Source organism: Astatotilapia calliptera, chromosome 19, assembly GCF_900246225.1.
Source record: "Astatotilapia calliptera chromosome 19, fAstCal1.2, whole genome shotgun sequence".
Taxonomy (NCBI): domain Eukaryota; kingdom Metazoa; phylum Chordata; class Actinopteri; order Cichliformes; family Cichlidae; genus Astatotilapia; species Astatotilapia calliptera.
Window position 1 is genome coordinate 29,669,002 of NC_039320.1, and position 13,390 is coordinate 29,682,391.

Consider the following 13,390-nt stretch of genomic DNA (forward strand, 5'->3'; position numbering starts at 1 on the left):
CTTCCGACCCACTTCAACCCCTGAGTATAAACACTATGGATGATACTGTTGAACCTAAAATAACTAGCCTGCTTTCAACATGTAAGAAGCAGAAAGTACGGATATTTGTGTAAAGATGGAGGGAGTAAAAGTAAAGTTGCTAGAAAAATAAATACTCAAGTAAAGCACAGATACCTGAAATTTCTACTTAAGTACAGCAAATACAGCAAGTATTTGTAAGTTTTTACTTTCCAAAAGACACATTGGTTGAGGCTATTCAGCCTACCAGATTTGTGTGTGTGTGTGTGTGTGAATGGACAACTGCCCACTTCAAAATGTCTATCTACTACCACTATAAACTATAGTACTATATACTACAAACTATAACAAACAAACGTAACACTTACTGTAGTTCCAGTGCACACTTTGTACTGGGTATTTCTCTGGGTGTGTTCCTAATATTAGGAATTTGTGCATGAACACCCTTACATATCCTAGACTTAGCTGTAGTTGATTTCAATGAAAATTCTACACCGTGATTAGTTTTCCAGTCAAAACATCATCTGTGTGGACAGAAATGATAGAAATTGATATTTCAGTAATGTCTTTTCCAGAGTTCACAGAACTGAGCAGGGGAAGAATATTTGTGGAAATTCTACCGTGGCTCAGTTCAATAAAACCATTGTTTTGGCTTCACATACGTCTCTGTTGCAATCACTGTTTTGACCAAAGACCACATGCTGACTCATGTCCAGATCATAGAGTGTTTCTGCAGTGTGTGCACTGTAAGAAGACAGACTGTGCTGCGCTGAAGCCGCTTTGAAATTTGACTCTGATGCTTCAAATTCAAACCAGACAACACTTTGACATGCACAGTGGTTCACATGTTAGATGTAGGCGTCATGTGTATTGTTTAGTTTCACGTGAGAACAACACGTTCAGTTTTGCAGCTTAGCATAGTTGATAAAAAAAGAACTTTAGCTGCTGATTTACAGGAAGATTGTAGATGTTTAACAGGAGGTGTGCTGAAAGCTCAAAGGACAGATTAAATCCTTCCGATTTCTGGCCGTCTGAAAGATTGATACTCTTCACTTCTCATTTTTCTCTCCACCCCTCAGCACCACAGAGGCAAGCCTTGATTCAGTTCACACAGCTAATTCAGCAGCCAAAGCCTGCAGCTCTGACCTCTGGTCAGCTAAACACTTTACCTTTAGAAAGCTGTGTTTTGTTTTTTGGGATTTTTTTTGTCAGGTGGACTTTTCATTTTGGGAGTTACCATGGTTGACAGCTTGAACATGGAGAAGCCAGAGAAGCGTTACTTTATTCGACGCAAGCATGCAGTCATCATCTGCATAACAGTGGTGTTGTGCTGTTTGGCAGTGGGCCTCGGGGTGGGTCTCTCTCGATCAAACAACACCACTCCTGCTGCCACCACCACACCAGCCCCCACAGCGGGGCCTACCCAGCCCCCTTCACCTGGCAGAGGGCCCTGCCTGCCTTCCACTGACTCCAGTGGGGACTGGAGGAATTTCCGCTTACCTGACTATGTGAATCCCGTCCACTACAATCTGCACCTGGAGCCGAACTTAGAGGATGACACCTACACAGGCACTGTTGATATCCAGCTTGAAGTAACCAAGCCCACCCGTCATCTCTGGCTCCACATCAGGGAGACATTTGTCAGTACCTTGCCAAGGTTGAAGGTGCTGAGTAGCCAAGGAGGACAGAGGGAAGTGGCAGTGAAAAGCTGCTTTGAATACAAAGCTCAGCAGTATGTGGTGGTGGAGGCCACAGAGGAGCTGCCTGTCCTGGACACAGGGGAGGTATACACCCTCAGTCTAGACTTCCAGGGTTGGCTCAATGGCTCTTTGGTGGGATTCTACAGAGTTACCTACATGGAGAATGGAATCACCAAGTAAGTCATGTGATTCAGTTCTGTCACAAACATACACAAACATCTTTATTAATCAAGAATTAGAAAAGAACAGAGCAAGAAGGCATAAAACATGTGAAATAGTTGCATCTTTCAAGAAAATTCAGAGTCGCCTTACAGTCTTTTCTGGAGGTATTAATAGGTGTTAAATAACTGTGGACATTCTATGCAATAGTTCATAAGTTGCAAATGTTGAAATGTTGGAATAAAACAAGTTCCGCTAAGAATGAAAACTAATTATTGAGTAATATTTTGTGTAAAACTTGTCTTCTGAGAAGCAACCAAGAGCAGGTTTATGATGGTTGTAAAAATTGGTGTTATCTGGTTTTATCTTGGATAAAAACCAGAGTCGTTGGTTGTGGCTCAGGAGGAACAGCAAGTCTTCTACTAACTGTTTCTTTCCTGGATCCTTAAGCAACACAGATATCGTCCACATGACTGCGGCTGTGGTCAGTGGATGTGGATAATTAATGGATCCTGCCCTCTGCATCACTCATTGGACATGGAGCTGAAAACTTTCTCTGACATCTGTTTCAGATTTGCTATCACAAGAACAGATACAGAATATCTTTACCACTGTATACCAAAACATCATTTTAGACTTAGTCTAGTCATCCTATCATATTTCACTTTACATACATATTTACTGATGACTTTACTTGTATTTCTTATGTAGCTGAGCTCCTTCTTTGATGGAATTTCTACACTAAAGAGGTCCAGGTCATTTTGTTCTATGACATATTTTATTGAGGTAGATTGTAGACTGTAACGTGGCTTAAATATTAAAAAAAAAGGTAAAAACTATCAATAGAAGACTTTTTATAATTCACCAGCTATTTGGTCTTTACTTCTTCAGAGTCACTACATTATGTGGGATTTAAACAGATGTACGTTTTGGTTATGCGTCCTACTTTAAATGGAAAACCCCTGTAGTCTCCTAGTACTGCTGGGATTGGCATCTGGTACTTTTGTTTTCATTAGCTTGTATAGAACTAACTGAACAAAATAACTGAAAGATGTTATTAATCAAATATGACTGTTCTAAACTTAACTCTTTAGTTTAAATTGTCACATATTATTAGTTTTCAAAGTAAAATTTGCTGAAAAAGATTGTAGAACATTTGGTTTCAAACAATCTCCAATAATGAAGTTACATTTTCCAATAATCTGTCCTCGATTTGAACACCAGAAAGATTGCAGCTACGGATCACGAGCCAACGGATGCCCGCAAGTCTTTTCCCTGTTTTGATGAACCTAACAAGAAAGCCACCTACACCATCTCAATAACTCATGATGTTAATTACAACGTGCTGTCCAACATGCCAGTAGAGGTAAGTCAGCATGTGTGTTTACCATCACAATAGACTTTATGTGCTGTATTTAAATTGGAAACAATTGGTATTTGTGTAAAAGTACAGTGAGTAAAAGTCGTAGAAAAAGTATACATGCCTGAAAATGCAAAACAGTCAGTGGTGAATTTAGGTAATCTCAGTTTCACTGAACGCGCTCCTGTGATTGGCTGGCACATCATGGAAATGTTGGGGGTTGTTGTCCAGCGTTACATTTATCTTGGACAATATCAGCCTGATGGATGTTGTCCCAGCATGCAACAGCATCCACACTCGCCACAAATGACTCATAGAAAATCCTAAGCATTGTCCAACAGATGTTGAAAGACCTCAGCTGCCTTGTGAAATAGAGACAGCTCTGGCCCTAACTGTAGAGTTCATTAGTAGTCGAGCATGAACAGAGGAAAACTGATTTTTTTAAAAAGTCGCAATGATTTACTGTAATTTGATACATTTTTAACGATATTTGCCAATTTTCCAGTAGATTTCTATGCATTTTAGTATTTTCAAGGTCAACAACTGTTTTGGTGTTAGGCACTTTACATGCCAGTTGTTTAATAGGGAGGAAGCAAGAAAATCCTCTCACTTAAGCTAGCTGTGTCTTCATGCATTATCATCCTTTGCACCCATTAGCATAACATCGTCTATCTTAGCATGTGATAAAAAAATTCAGTTGGTGTGGTGGTGAGTGACATTTTTTACCATCTAACTGAGTGTAGTGTAAACCTTGTATGTACACCTGTCACAGATGACAGTTACACAGTCAAGGTCAGGTTTATCAGTTCCTGCAACAGGACGATCTCATCTCAAAGCACAACAGTTGAGATGGTGCTCTTCTTGTGATAATAGGGCAGAAAATCCAAATAATTTTTTGCTGTCTATCTCCAGGGCTCCCCTCAGCAACTACTAGGCAATAAAATCAAAACCACCTTTCAGAAGTCTGTTCCAATGAGCACCTATTTGGTATGTTTTGCTGTGCACCAGTTTGCCTATGTAGAGAGAACTTCAGCCAGAGGAATTCCCGTGAGTTTACATTTATATGCCACTATTGCAGAGTATTGATAAGATTCATTAATTCACACTGTTGGATTTATACTGTCACACACTTTTTTGTATTTTTCATTCTTTTGCAGTTGAAAATCTGGGCCCAGCCAAGTCAGATCAGCACAGCTTTGTATGCAGTAAATGTAACCAAGCTCATTTTTGACTATTTTGAGGAATATTTCAACATGACATACTCCATCTCAAAATTGGGTAAATGGAACACTAACCAACTTCTGTGATATGAAACAAAAAACAACAACAAAAAAATCTGCCTCTGAGCCCAAGGCGGGTGGTATGTGTGTTAGCCTAAAGCTCGGGACCTCTGACGGGCTGGGGAGTTTGAGGGTTCTGCATATCACTTAGGTATTTCTTGGACTGCACTCTTCTGAGCAGAGACCTGTGATATGTGCTTAGAATCTGCTGCAATAACTCTTCCAGTGCAAGGGTTACAGCTCCTAATAATCCCGGGACCACTTTGGATATATCCTTCCACATAGATTTGGTGCTTGGGGCCTGTTCTTATGCTGCCATGACCAGAGGCTGAGTGCTGTCCTTATGATGCCATCCTCTTCCTCTGTCCCTCGATAGTGTAAACCCATGATGTCTTGACATGATTGGCAGATGCTTATTATTCCATCTGGGTATCTAATGACTGATAGGGTGTATGTATTGATGGTTTGGATCTTATCAATACTGTTCTGGCTTCTCAGCTCCCTTCTTGCGTTATTTGGCTGTTATTGACCTTCGTGCCTTTTTATCATGGTTCCTGTTGACCTGTGGAATACCTAGGTACTTGTATACAGTGGGTAAAATGAGGATTGAACATGTCACTAGTGTTATAAGAAAATATATTTCTAAAGGTGCTATTAATATGAAATTCTCACCAGTCCGTAAAAACCCATCCAATCTAGACAAAGAAATCAAGCCATAGATGTTCACAAATAAAGTATGATAAAGAGAAACGACACAAGGAAAAAGCATTGAGATGTATTTATTACTTAATTTAATAACTTTTGTTGATGATGATGGCTTCAAAACACCTCGTATATGGAGAAACTAGCTGCATGCATTGCTCAGATGTAATTTTGTCCTATTCATTCACACAAACAGTTTTCAAATCCTGAAGGTTCCACCGTCTATGTACTCTGAGATTTAGTTCATATCATAGATTTTTACTTGGATTCGGGTCAGGTCATTAGCTGGGTCATGCTAGCAGCTTTCTTTTCTTTCTCTGAAACCAACTAACACAGGGGTCGGCAACCTGCGGCTCTTTAGTCCTTATACTGCGGCTCTGCGTGGTTTGGGAAAATAAATTAGAAGTATTTAGCTGAAGTGTATTTTATTTATATTAGTTCTTTTTTAACTTGTAGTTCTAAATTGTTAGATTATTGTGATATTGAAATATAAAAAATACAATTATATTCTATAGTATATACTACGTATACTACTATGTCTTTCCTAGTGTGATGGACCTCAGCTTCTATGGATCTTGTGCTCAGAGCTTGTTCTTGTGCTGCCATGATTAGTGCTTCTGTGCTGTCTTTCAGTCCAGCTTTGTCCAGCCACTGGTAGGATTTCTCGATGTCAGCCACTTCCTCTATTCGCCAGTGGTACATACCGTGCAGGGGCCTGTCCTTCCATGATGGTTCCTCTTCTTGCTCCTTTTTCTTGGGTTTCTGCTGCCTGAGATATCCACTGGGCATGTGGTCATTTGTGGCCATCTTTCTTATGTACTCGTTATTATCCCGCAGGGTACCTGAACACAGGCAGGGCGTAGGTATTGATAGCCCAGATCTACCGTTCAGTAAGCTATCACGCCCATGATCGGATTCCCTGCTGCGATAATAAGCTGGCCAAAGAAGGAGACGGAAGCCACTGACATCAAGACCAGGAAGCTCCTGACCATGCATGGAGGGTTTCACCCCAAGTCCAGCACCCGAGGCTGTACTCAGGCAGCAGAAACCCAAATAAGAGGAGGAAGAGGAGGAACCATCATGGAAGGCAGATAGAGGAAGTGGCTGACATCCAGAAAGCCTACCAGTGGCTGGACAAAGCTGGACTGAAAGACAGCACCGAGGCACTAATCATGGCAGCACAAGAACAAGCTCTGAGCACAGATCCTGCTGTGATAGGCTGGGGTTTATCACAGCAGGCAAGACCCCAGGTGCAGGCTGTGTAACGATGCCCCAGAGACAATCCAGCACATCACAGCAGGGTGCAAGATGCTAGCAGGCAGGGCATACATGGAACGCCATAACCAAGTGGCCGACATAGTGTACAGGAACATCTGTGCCGAGTATAACCTGGAAGTCCCGAGGTCAAAATGGGAGATGCCCCCAAGGGTGGTGGAGAATGACCGAGCTAAGATCCTGTGGGACTTCCGGATACAGACGGACAAAATGGTGGTGGCTAACCAACCGGACATAGTGGTGGTAGACAAACAGAAGAAGACGGCCGTAGTGATATACTTACTTTATACTTTATTGATCCCTGTGGGGAAATTCCTCTCTGCATTTAACCCATGCACTCAGTGAAGCAGTGGGCAGCCATTGGGTACCGCAGGGTAGCCGTTCAGTGGATTCAAACCCCCAACCTTCCGATCACAGGGCCACCACTCTACCTACTGAGCTATCCCTGCCCCTAGATAGATGTAGTGATGACAGAAACATCAGGAAAGAGGAACACGAGAAGCTGGAGAAGATATGGAAGGTGAAGGTAACAGTGGTCCCAGTGGTCATCGGAGGTAATCATGTATGTGTGTGTGTGGTGATTTGTACCTCTCTGCTGTTTGGATCCAGATAAGATAGCCATTCCTGACTTTGGTACTGGTGCCATGGAGAACTGGGGTCTTATCACCTACAGGGAAACCAACTTGCTTTATGATGAAAACCAGTCATCCTCTTACAACAAGCAGCGAGTTGCCAGTGTCATCGCACATGAACTGGTTCACCAGGTAATGTTTTGATATATTTTGATTAAACATTTTTCCTGAAAATGTTTTCTTCCACTTTGCTAAATTGCATACTTTATATTTTGTGCTTGAATGTAGTGACTAAAAGAAACATTTTAGAATGAATTACGTACCACTGAAATGCCAACTGTATGATACAATTCAGTTTAATTCAAGTCAGTTTTACTGAGCAAGAAATTAAGGAGAATGTGTGACTAGAATCTCACTCTTAGAAAAGAATGAAGGGGACCAGAGAAAACGACAGAGTCCAACATTAATTTGGGTCATAAACTAACATAGTGAAGCTCTGTAGGGCAAGCTCAGCCCGCTCAGCGGGGATTTCATCTTATGGTTAATAACAGAGCGGATCATGTGTCTTTTTCTTCTTCTATGGCAAACATTGTTTGAATTTTTAGACTGTTTTGATAGAGTTTGGGTGTTTTTGGTCGAGTTCTATAACATCAGTATTAAACATCACTAGTCATTCATCCTAATTTAAATTTTATGCAGCTAAGAGGAACAAGCATAAAACAGTAGCTCCATCATGGAACCACTCTTGTTTGAACCAAGTTTTCTTGGATGAGAGAAAACTGGGAATACCAGTTTCTGTAAGCGTCGGGGTAGAGGTAGAGCAGCTCATCTGCTAATTGAAAGGTTGTTCAGACTGGCTGCTTCAATCTGATCCTTGGGCAAGATAAGGAACCCTAAGTTGCTTTCCGATGCATTCATCAGAACGGAAATGTTAAATATAAAGGATAGAAAAAAGTGTTTTTATGAATGGCTGAATGAGGCATGTAGTATAAAGAACTTAAGTAAAGTACAAAAGTGCCAGTCTGTTGACCATTTGTACTTGTTTACATTGATTGTGACTTGGTCTTTGGTTAGTTCAGGCCTCTACAGTATGTCACAATTCAGCAGTTGCAAGCGCAAAGACTCATTTGAGAATCCAGAGGTATAATTGAAAAATTCTTTATATGTTCTTCAACCTTTTGCATGATGTACATGATTCATTGCAACATATCAGATATTTGACAGGAATGGATGAGTTTTTCATTTAAAATTGCAGTTAAGTTGATGTTTACAAAACCCTCTTCTTACATGTTTTGAGCAATAAAGCTTTTACAGGGTAGTGCACTGCTGTGTTGGAATACTGAAGACAACTGTGCACTACTTTTTATTCACCGGTCTGCATTAGGTTTATATGGTGTTATTTTTGTGCCTCTATTCTGAGCACACGTTAAAAAAATGCAAGGGCAAATGTTGCATTTTGAGGAGAAAATTATTTTGAGTGAAGAAAAATTTAATTTGAGCGAACAAAATTCATTTCTGCGAACAAGAAATGTATTTCAGTGTTTGCTATCATCCATATACACACACAGTAACAGCCCCTCTCGCTCAGTTGTTGGCATTTGCTCTGTGTGCTCACAGACATCTGCAGACCTGCTCTCAGCATCTCTGCTCCCTGCGCGCTCAACTCTCTGTACACCGTTATAAGTGTGCCACAAAAACAACCAATCACAGACTTGGATGCAAAAATTCTGATTGGCTGTTACGGTCTCCAATCAACTCGCTAGCTACTGCATTCCTACTGCTACTGCAGTTAGTATGTTTAATTATTTTATTTTGAAATATATTATTTTTTAAGACCATTGTTGGTTTTAATCGAGTTTTGTGGAGATAAACACAGACGACACGAGATCTCTCAATTATCACTCCTGGTTTATTCACTATCACCACACAACTGAATACTTTGCGCTCCAAAACACAGCAACCATTTCCTGTCCACTGGGGAAGTGGAGCCCTCCAGTGGTCCACCACAGTTTAAACCAAACCACTCCACTGGATTTAGCTACAGCTGTAGCCGTAACAGCCAATCAGAATTTTTGCATCCTAGTCTGTGATTGGTTGGTTTTGTGGCACACTTATAACAATGTAGAGAGAGTTTACGGTGGCCCCGAGAGGCCAAACAAACTGCGACTTAAGAAAACACCAGCAATAAGAAAAACGCTGCAAAAGCACACAAAACACAGCAGAAATAGGAAAAAAGAAAATGGAAATTCGTTTTTCCTATTTCCGTATTTGTTTTGTGTGCTTTTGTAATTTCTTATTTTGTGTGGACTCTTGAAACTCATGTCAGTTGTATTTTTTTCAGTGGTTTGGAAATATTGTAACTATGGATTGGTGGGATGACCTGTGGCTCAATGAGGGCTTTGCCAGCTTCTTTGAGTACATCGGAGTGGAATTAGCAGAACCAACCTGGGGCATGGTGAGTTCTCCTTTAAAGGCACATTAAAGATCCACCGAGCTATTACTGCCAGTCACCTGGAAGTTCTCAGTACCTGTGTTGCTGTGGTCTTACAGCGAGACATCATGATCATCAGTGATGTGCTTCCTGTCATGGTGGATGACGCTCTGCTGTCCTCTCATCCGATCATTGTAGATGTATCAACCCCAGCTGAAATCACCTCTGTGTTTGATGCCATCTCATACAGCAAGGTATGAGATCTCTCTGTAAGCACTCAGACAATAAAAGTTAACCATACTGTTACACTACATGCAAACAAGATCCAACATATATCACTCGTGACTGTGTGTGACAGATTAAGCACTTAAGATGAACAGAATAAATACTGGATATTATATTTGAATGGGTGGATGTAGATTGCACTATAAAAGTCCTGTGAGTTGTCAACAATACATTAAAATTGCTCTATGGATATCAATTGTGAGATTATTTTATCATGTTATCCTATGCCTATAATCGAAATGCGTGAATTATTATACTGCTGTAAGCCACACCATACTTCTTATTATAGAGAGTATAATTAGTATGTAGCCGTAGTTCTAGTTTGCATTATGCTTCTGAATGACAAAAGAATGTGAAAATCATTAGACTCATTAGATAGGTTTTAATTAACCTATATTGCTTTACTGTGAATGAGTTACTGTTCCATGACATTTCATACTGCTGAGTTAAGAAGAGAATACTGTGTGCAGAGAGCACATTCCACAGGAGCTTCACCCCCTCGTTGGAAGCAGATAAACAGGGAGCCAAGGTCATAACTCAGGCTCACTGAGAGTTAGAGGGTATGTATCTTTAGGCTTTTACGACTAGGTGGGGGTCAACAGAGGCTATAAAGGTTTGAGTAACGCTCCACCCTTTTGAGATTTGCTGTCTCCCCATCCGGATGGTTTGTGCTCTTAAAGTGTTGAATTGTATGGAATAAAGGATTGTTGAGTGAGCATTTATACACCGAGTATTGTTCTTCCTTCAGCCCAAAGATCAAAAGAATTGGGAGGATTTAACACGGCCCATTTACCTTGTAATGAAAATTGTTCAACTTTTTTCCAGGGAGCATCTATTCTCAGGATGCTGGAGGACTGGATGGGCAGAGACGAGTTCAGAGATGGTTGTCGAGTAAGTCATAGACTCACAGCTCTTTTAGTATTTAAAAAATTGATGTTGCTCTTTTGATTAACATTAATTATAATTTCAAATCTCCCAGCAGCTGAGTAATCAAGTCTTTTTCTCATTCAACAGAAATATTTGAAAGACTTCTATTTCAAGAATGCCAAAACGAGCGACTTCTGGGCATCTCTTGCCAGTGTATGTTTGGACTTGCCCTTCAGTCTGTGCTAGTGTTAAGACTAAGAAAAATACACAATTGCTAAAAGAAAAAGGAAATATTTAGGGTTATTTTCTTAATCATATCAACACTTCAGGAATTTTATTCAAGCAACTGAAATCCCTAAAAACATCGAGCTGCTAGACTGTTAAAACTGTTATGACCGGCTGTGTGCAGGCAGGAGAAGGACCCAAGGTGCAGACACTCTGAGGCAAAACTTGAACTCAAAACAACTGTAATGCTAAACTCAGATGTAACATAACTGGACATATCAAAATAAACTTACACCGGAAGACTGACAGAACACACAGCTAGATAAACAGTAGATCACGACACGGACACAGAGAAACACAGGGCTTAAATACACAGAGGGAGCAATCAGGGAATGAATAACAGGAGGGAAACACAGCTGCAGCAAATCAGGCCCAATGAGACAAGGGGAAGCGAAACCAGATACATTAACCTCAGGCAAGGACCTTCAAAATAAAACAGGATGGAGGGCTCGAAACAAACCAAACACAAGGAGCCAGAAACAAAAAAAGTTGCAAACACTGGAGCCTGGAAAGCAACAGAACAAAAACAGGCTCACGACAGGCGCAGGCGGCCAGGAAAAACAGTTCACCCAAGGTTCAGGGGGCCGGCCCGGAGGCTGACGGCACAATAGTCCAAACCCGGGCAGTTCAGGGGGGCGGCCCGGAGGCTGATGGCCCAAGAGCCCAGAAAACAGTTCAGGGGCCGGGCAGGCGGGAGGCACCGGCGGCGACGGAGCAGGTCAGGAGGCTGGCCGGGCGGGGGGCACTGGCGGCGACTTAGTTCAGGGGGCCATCCATGACGGCAATGACGTCCAGTCATCGGCCTGGAAAGTGGACAGGACGTGCACGATGAGCAGGCCAGACAGGACGTGCAGGACGAGCAGGCTGGACAGGACGCGCAGGACCAGACGGCATGGAGACCTCAGGCACAGACGAAGCTAGACGGAGTGAGGCAGGACCAGGCGACGCAGAAGCTGAAGACACGGAGGCTGGACCAGACGAGGGTGAAGACTCGGAGGCTGGACCAGACGAGGGTGGCGCTGCCGGTGATGGCGTGGGAGCCATAAAGGGTGGTGCTGCCGGCGACGGCGTGGGAGCTGCAGAGGGTGGCGCCGTAGAGGGTGGCGCCGCAGAGGGTGGTGCGAGGTCAGAAACAGGTGCAGGTACGGGTGGTGGAGCTAACTGGTTCCCGGTCATCCTCACCTTGGGAGCCGGGACAGGCACCGTCAACGGCTGGGCCGCTGCTGTCCCCACCCGAGGAGCTAGTACGAGTGCAGCGACAGGCAGAGCCTCAGCCGGCCTGGACACCGGAGCAGAGACCAGCTGGACCTCAGCCTCCCTCACCTGAAGCACTGAAACAGGTGCAGGGAAATGCTGGGCCCGAGCAGGAACACAACAGGGCGAAGGAGCAGGCTCAGCAAACACAGTCTTTTTTTTTTTTTCTGCCTGTCCCGTTTGGTTCTTTTGCCATAAGAATTATTGTATAGAGGCGAAGAAAGATGCCCAACGGATTTACTTTACCAAATGGACCATCCCAGCCTTGCCGTAATGGTCTGTTTGATTCACCTTTTATTGTTTATTTTATTTATTTTTTATTTTCACTTGCTAGATGCGGGACAGACTTGAATGAGGAAAAGAAAAGGGAGAAAGGAAGAGGGGGAAAAACAGTGGAGAAGAGGGACGGGGATAAAGGGCAAAAAAACAAAAACCAACAAAATAAGCAGACAAAAAAATACATATATCAATCACCTGAGCATGGACGCGCTTGTTTTTAAAAGGTTCCTTCATGTAATGATCTGCTAGAGGGTGTGGGGGGGCCACAGCCCCGTCCTCCAGGGCATGAAGCAGGTATGGAGGAGATCCAGACATCCAGAGGCCCCCAGAACACAAGAGACCAAGGAAGACCAACAGAGGGGCACACAGACTCATCTAAAATGTTTGTTAGCGTCCTACCACCACCACGTCTAACAGTCTCAACAGTCTCAACAGTCTTTGATTTAACAGTTTTCACAGTCTGACTTTACGTGGCCAGGTTTAGAAAAAACAGACTTGGCAAAAGTGGGTTTTAGCTTATTTCCACCACGATGAACAGTATTAGGACTAAAAATCTCAGAGGAATGTATATTGTCATTACCGTGAGGAGCTAAACCAAAACTGGCCTCCCAATCCAAATCATCATCGAGAAAAGAGATCCCGAAGGTGTCTGAGGTGAGATTATAGTCCTTTCTGTTTATTGGCTCAGGAGTGTGGGAAATGTTGTCATTTCAACTCACCACCACAAGTTGCTCAGAATTGTCCATATGACGGCGGCGTGGGCACCGCTTTCCTCGGGAGGAGCAACGCTGTGTCAAGTTTTCTGAATCTCTTGTTAACGTGATAATTCAAGAAGTAAGAGACACATGATTTTGAAACTGATAATGTTAGGTGCATCTACTAAAGATCACAAACGAGCTCAATTCTCATAGACCTCAACCTCA

The 13,390-nt window shown here is 42.5% G+C and overlaps 1 protein-coding gene across 1 annotated transcript in view; it reads left to right on the forward strand.

Annotated features, from left to right (window-relative positions):
* Nucleotides 1–756: 756 nt before the first annotated feature.
* Nucleotides 757–13,390, forward strand: part of enpep (glutamyl aminopeptidase) — a 33,468-nt gene continuing 20,834 nt past the window's right edge. The window contains exons 1-9 of the mRNA XM_026152794.1: nt 757–1,894; nt 3,102–3,243; nt 4,150–4,284; nt 4,395–4,515; nt 7,104–7,258; nt 9,408–9,521; nt 9,617–9,751; nt 10,608–10,673; nt 10,797–10,862. Of these exons, the coding sequence (XP_026008579.1) occupies nt 1,257–1,894; nt 3,102–3,243; nt 4,150–4,284; nt 4,395–4,515; nt 7,104–7,258; nt 9,408–9,521; nt 9,617–9,751; nt 10,608–10,673; nt 10,797–10,862 (1,572 nt within the window). The 5' untranslated portion in view covers nt 757–1,256. The remainder of the gene's footprint in view (nt 1,895–3,101; nt 3,244–4,149; nt 4,285–4,394; nt 4,516–7,103; nt 7,259–9,407; nt 9,522–9,616; nt 9,752–10,607; nt 10,674–10,796; nt 10,863–13,390) is intronic.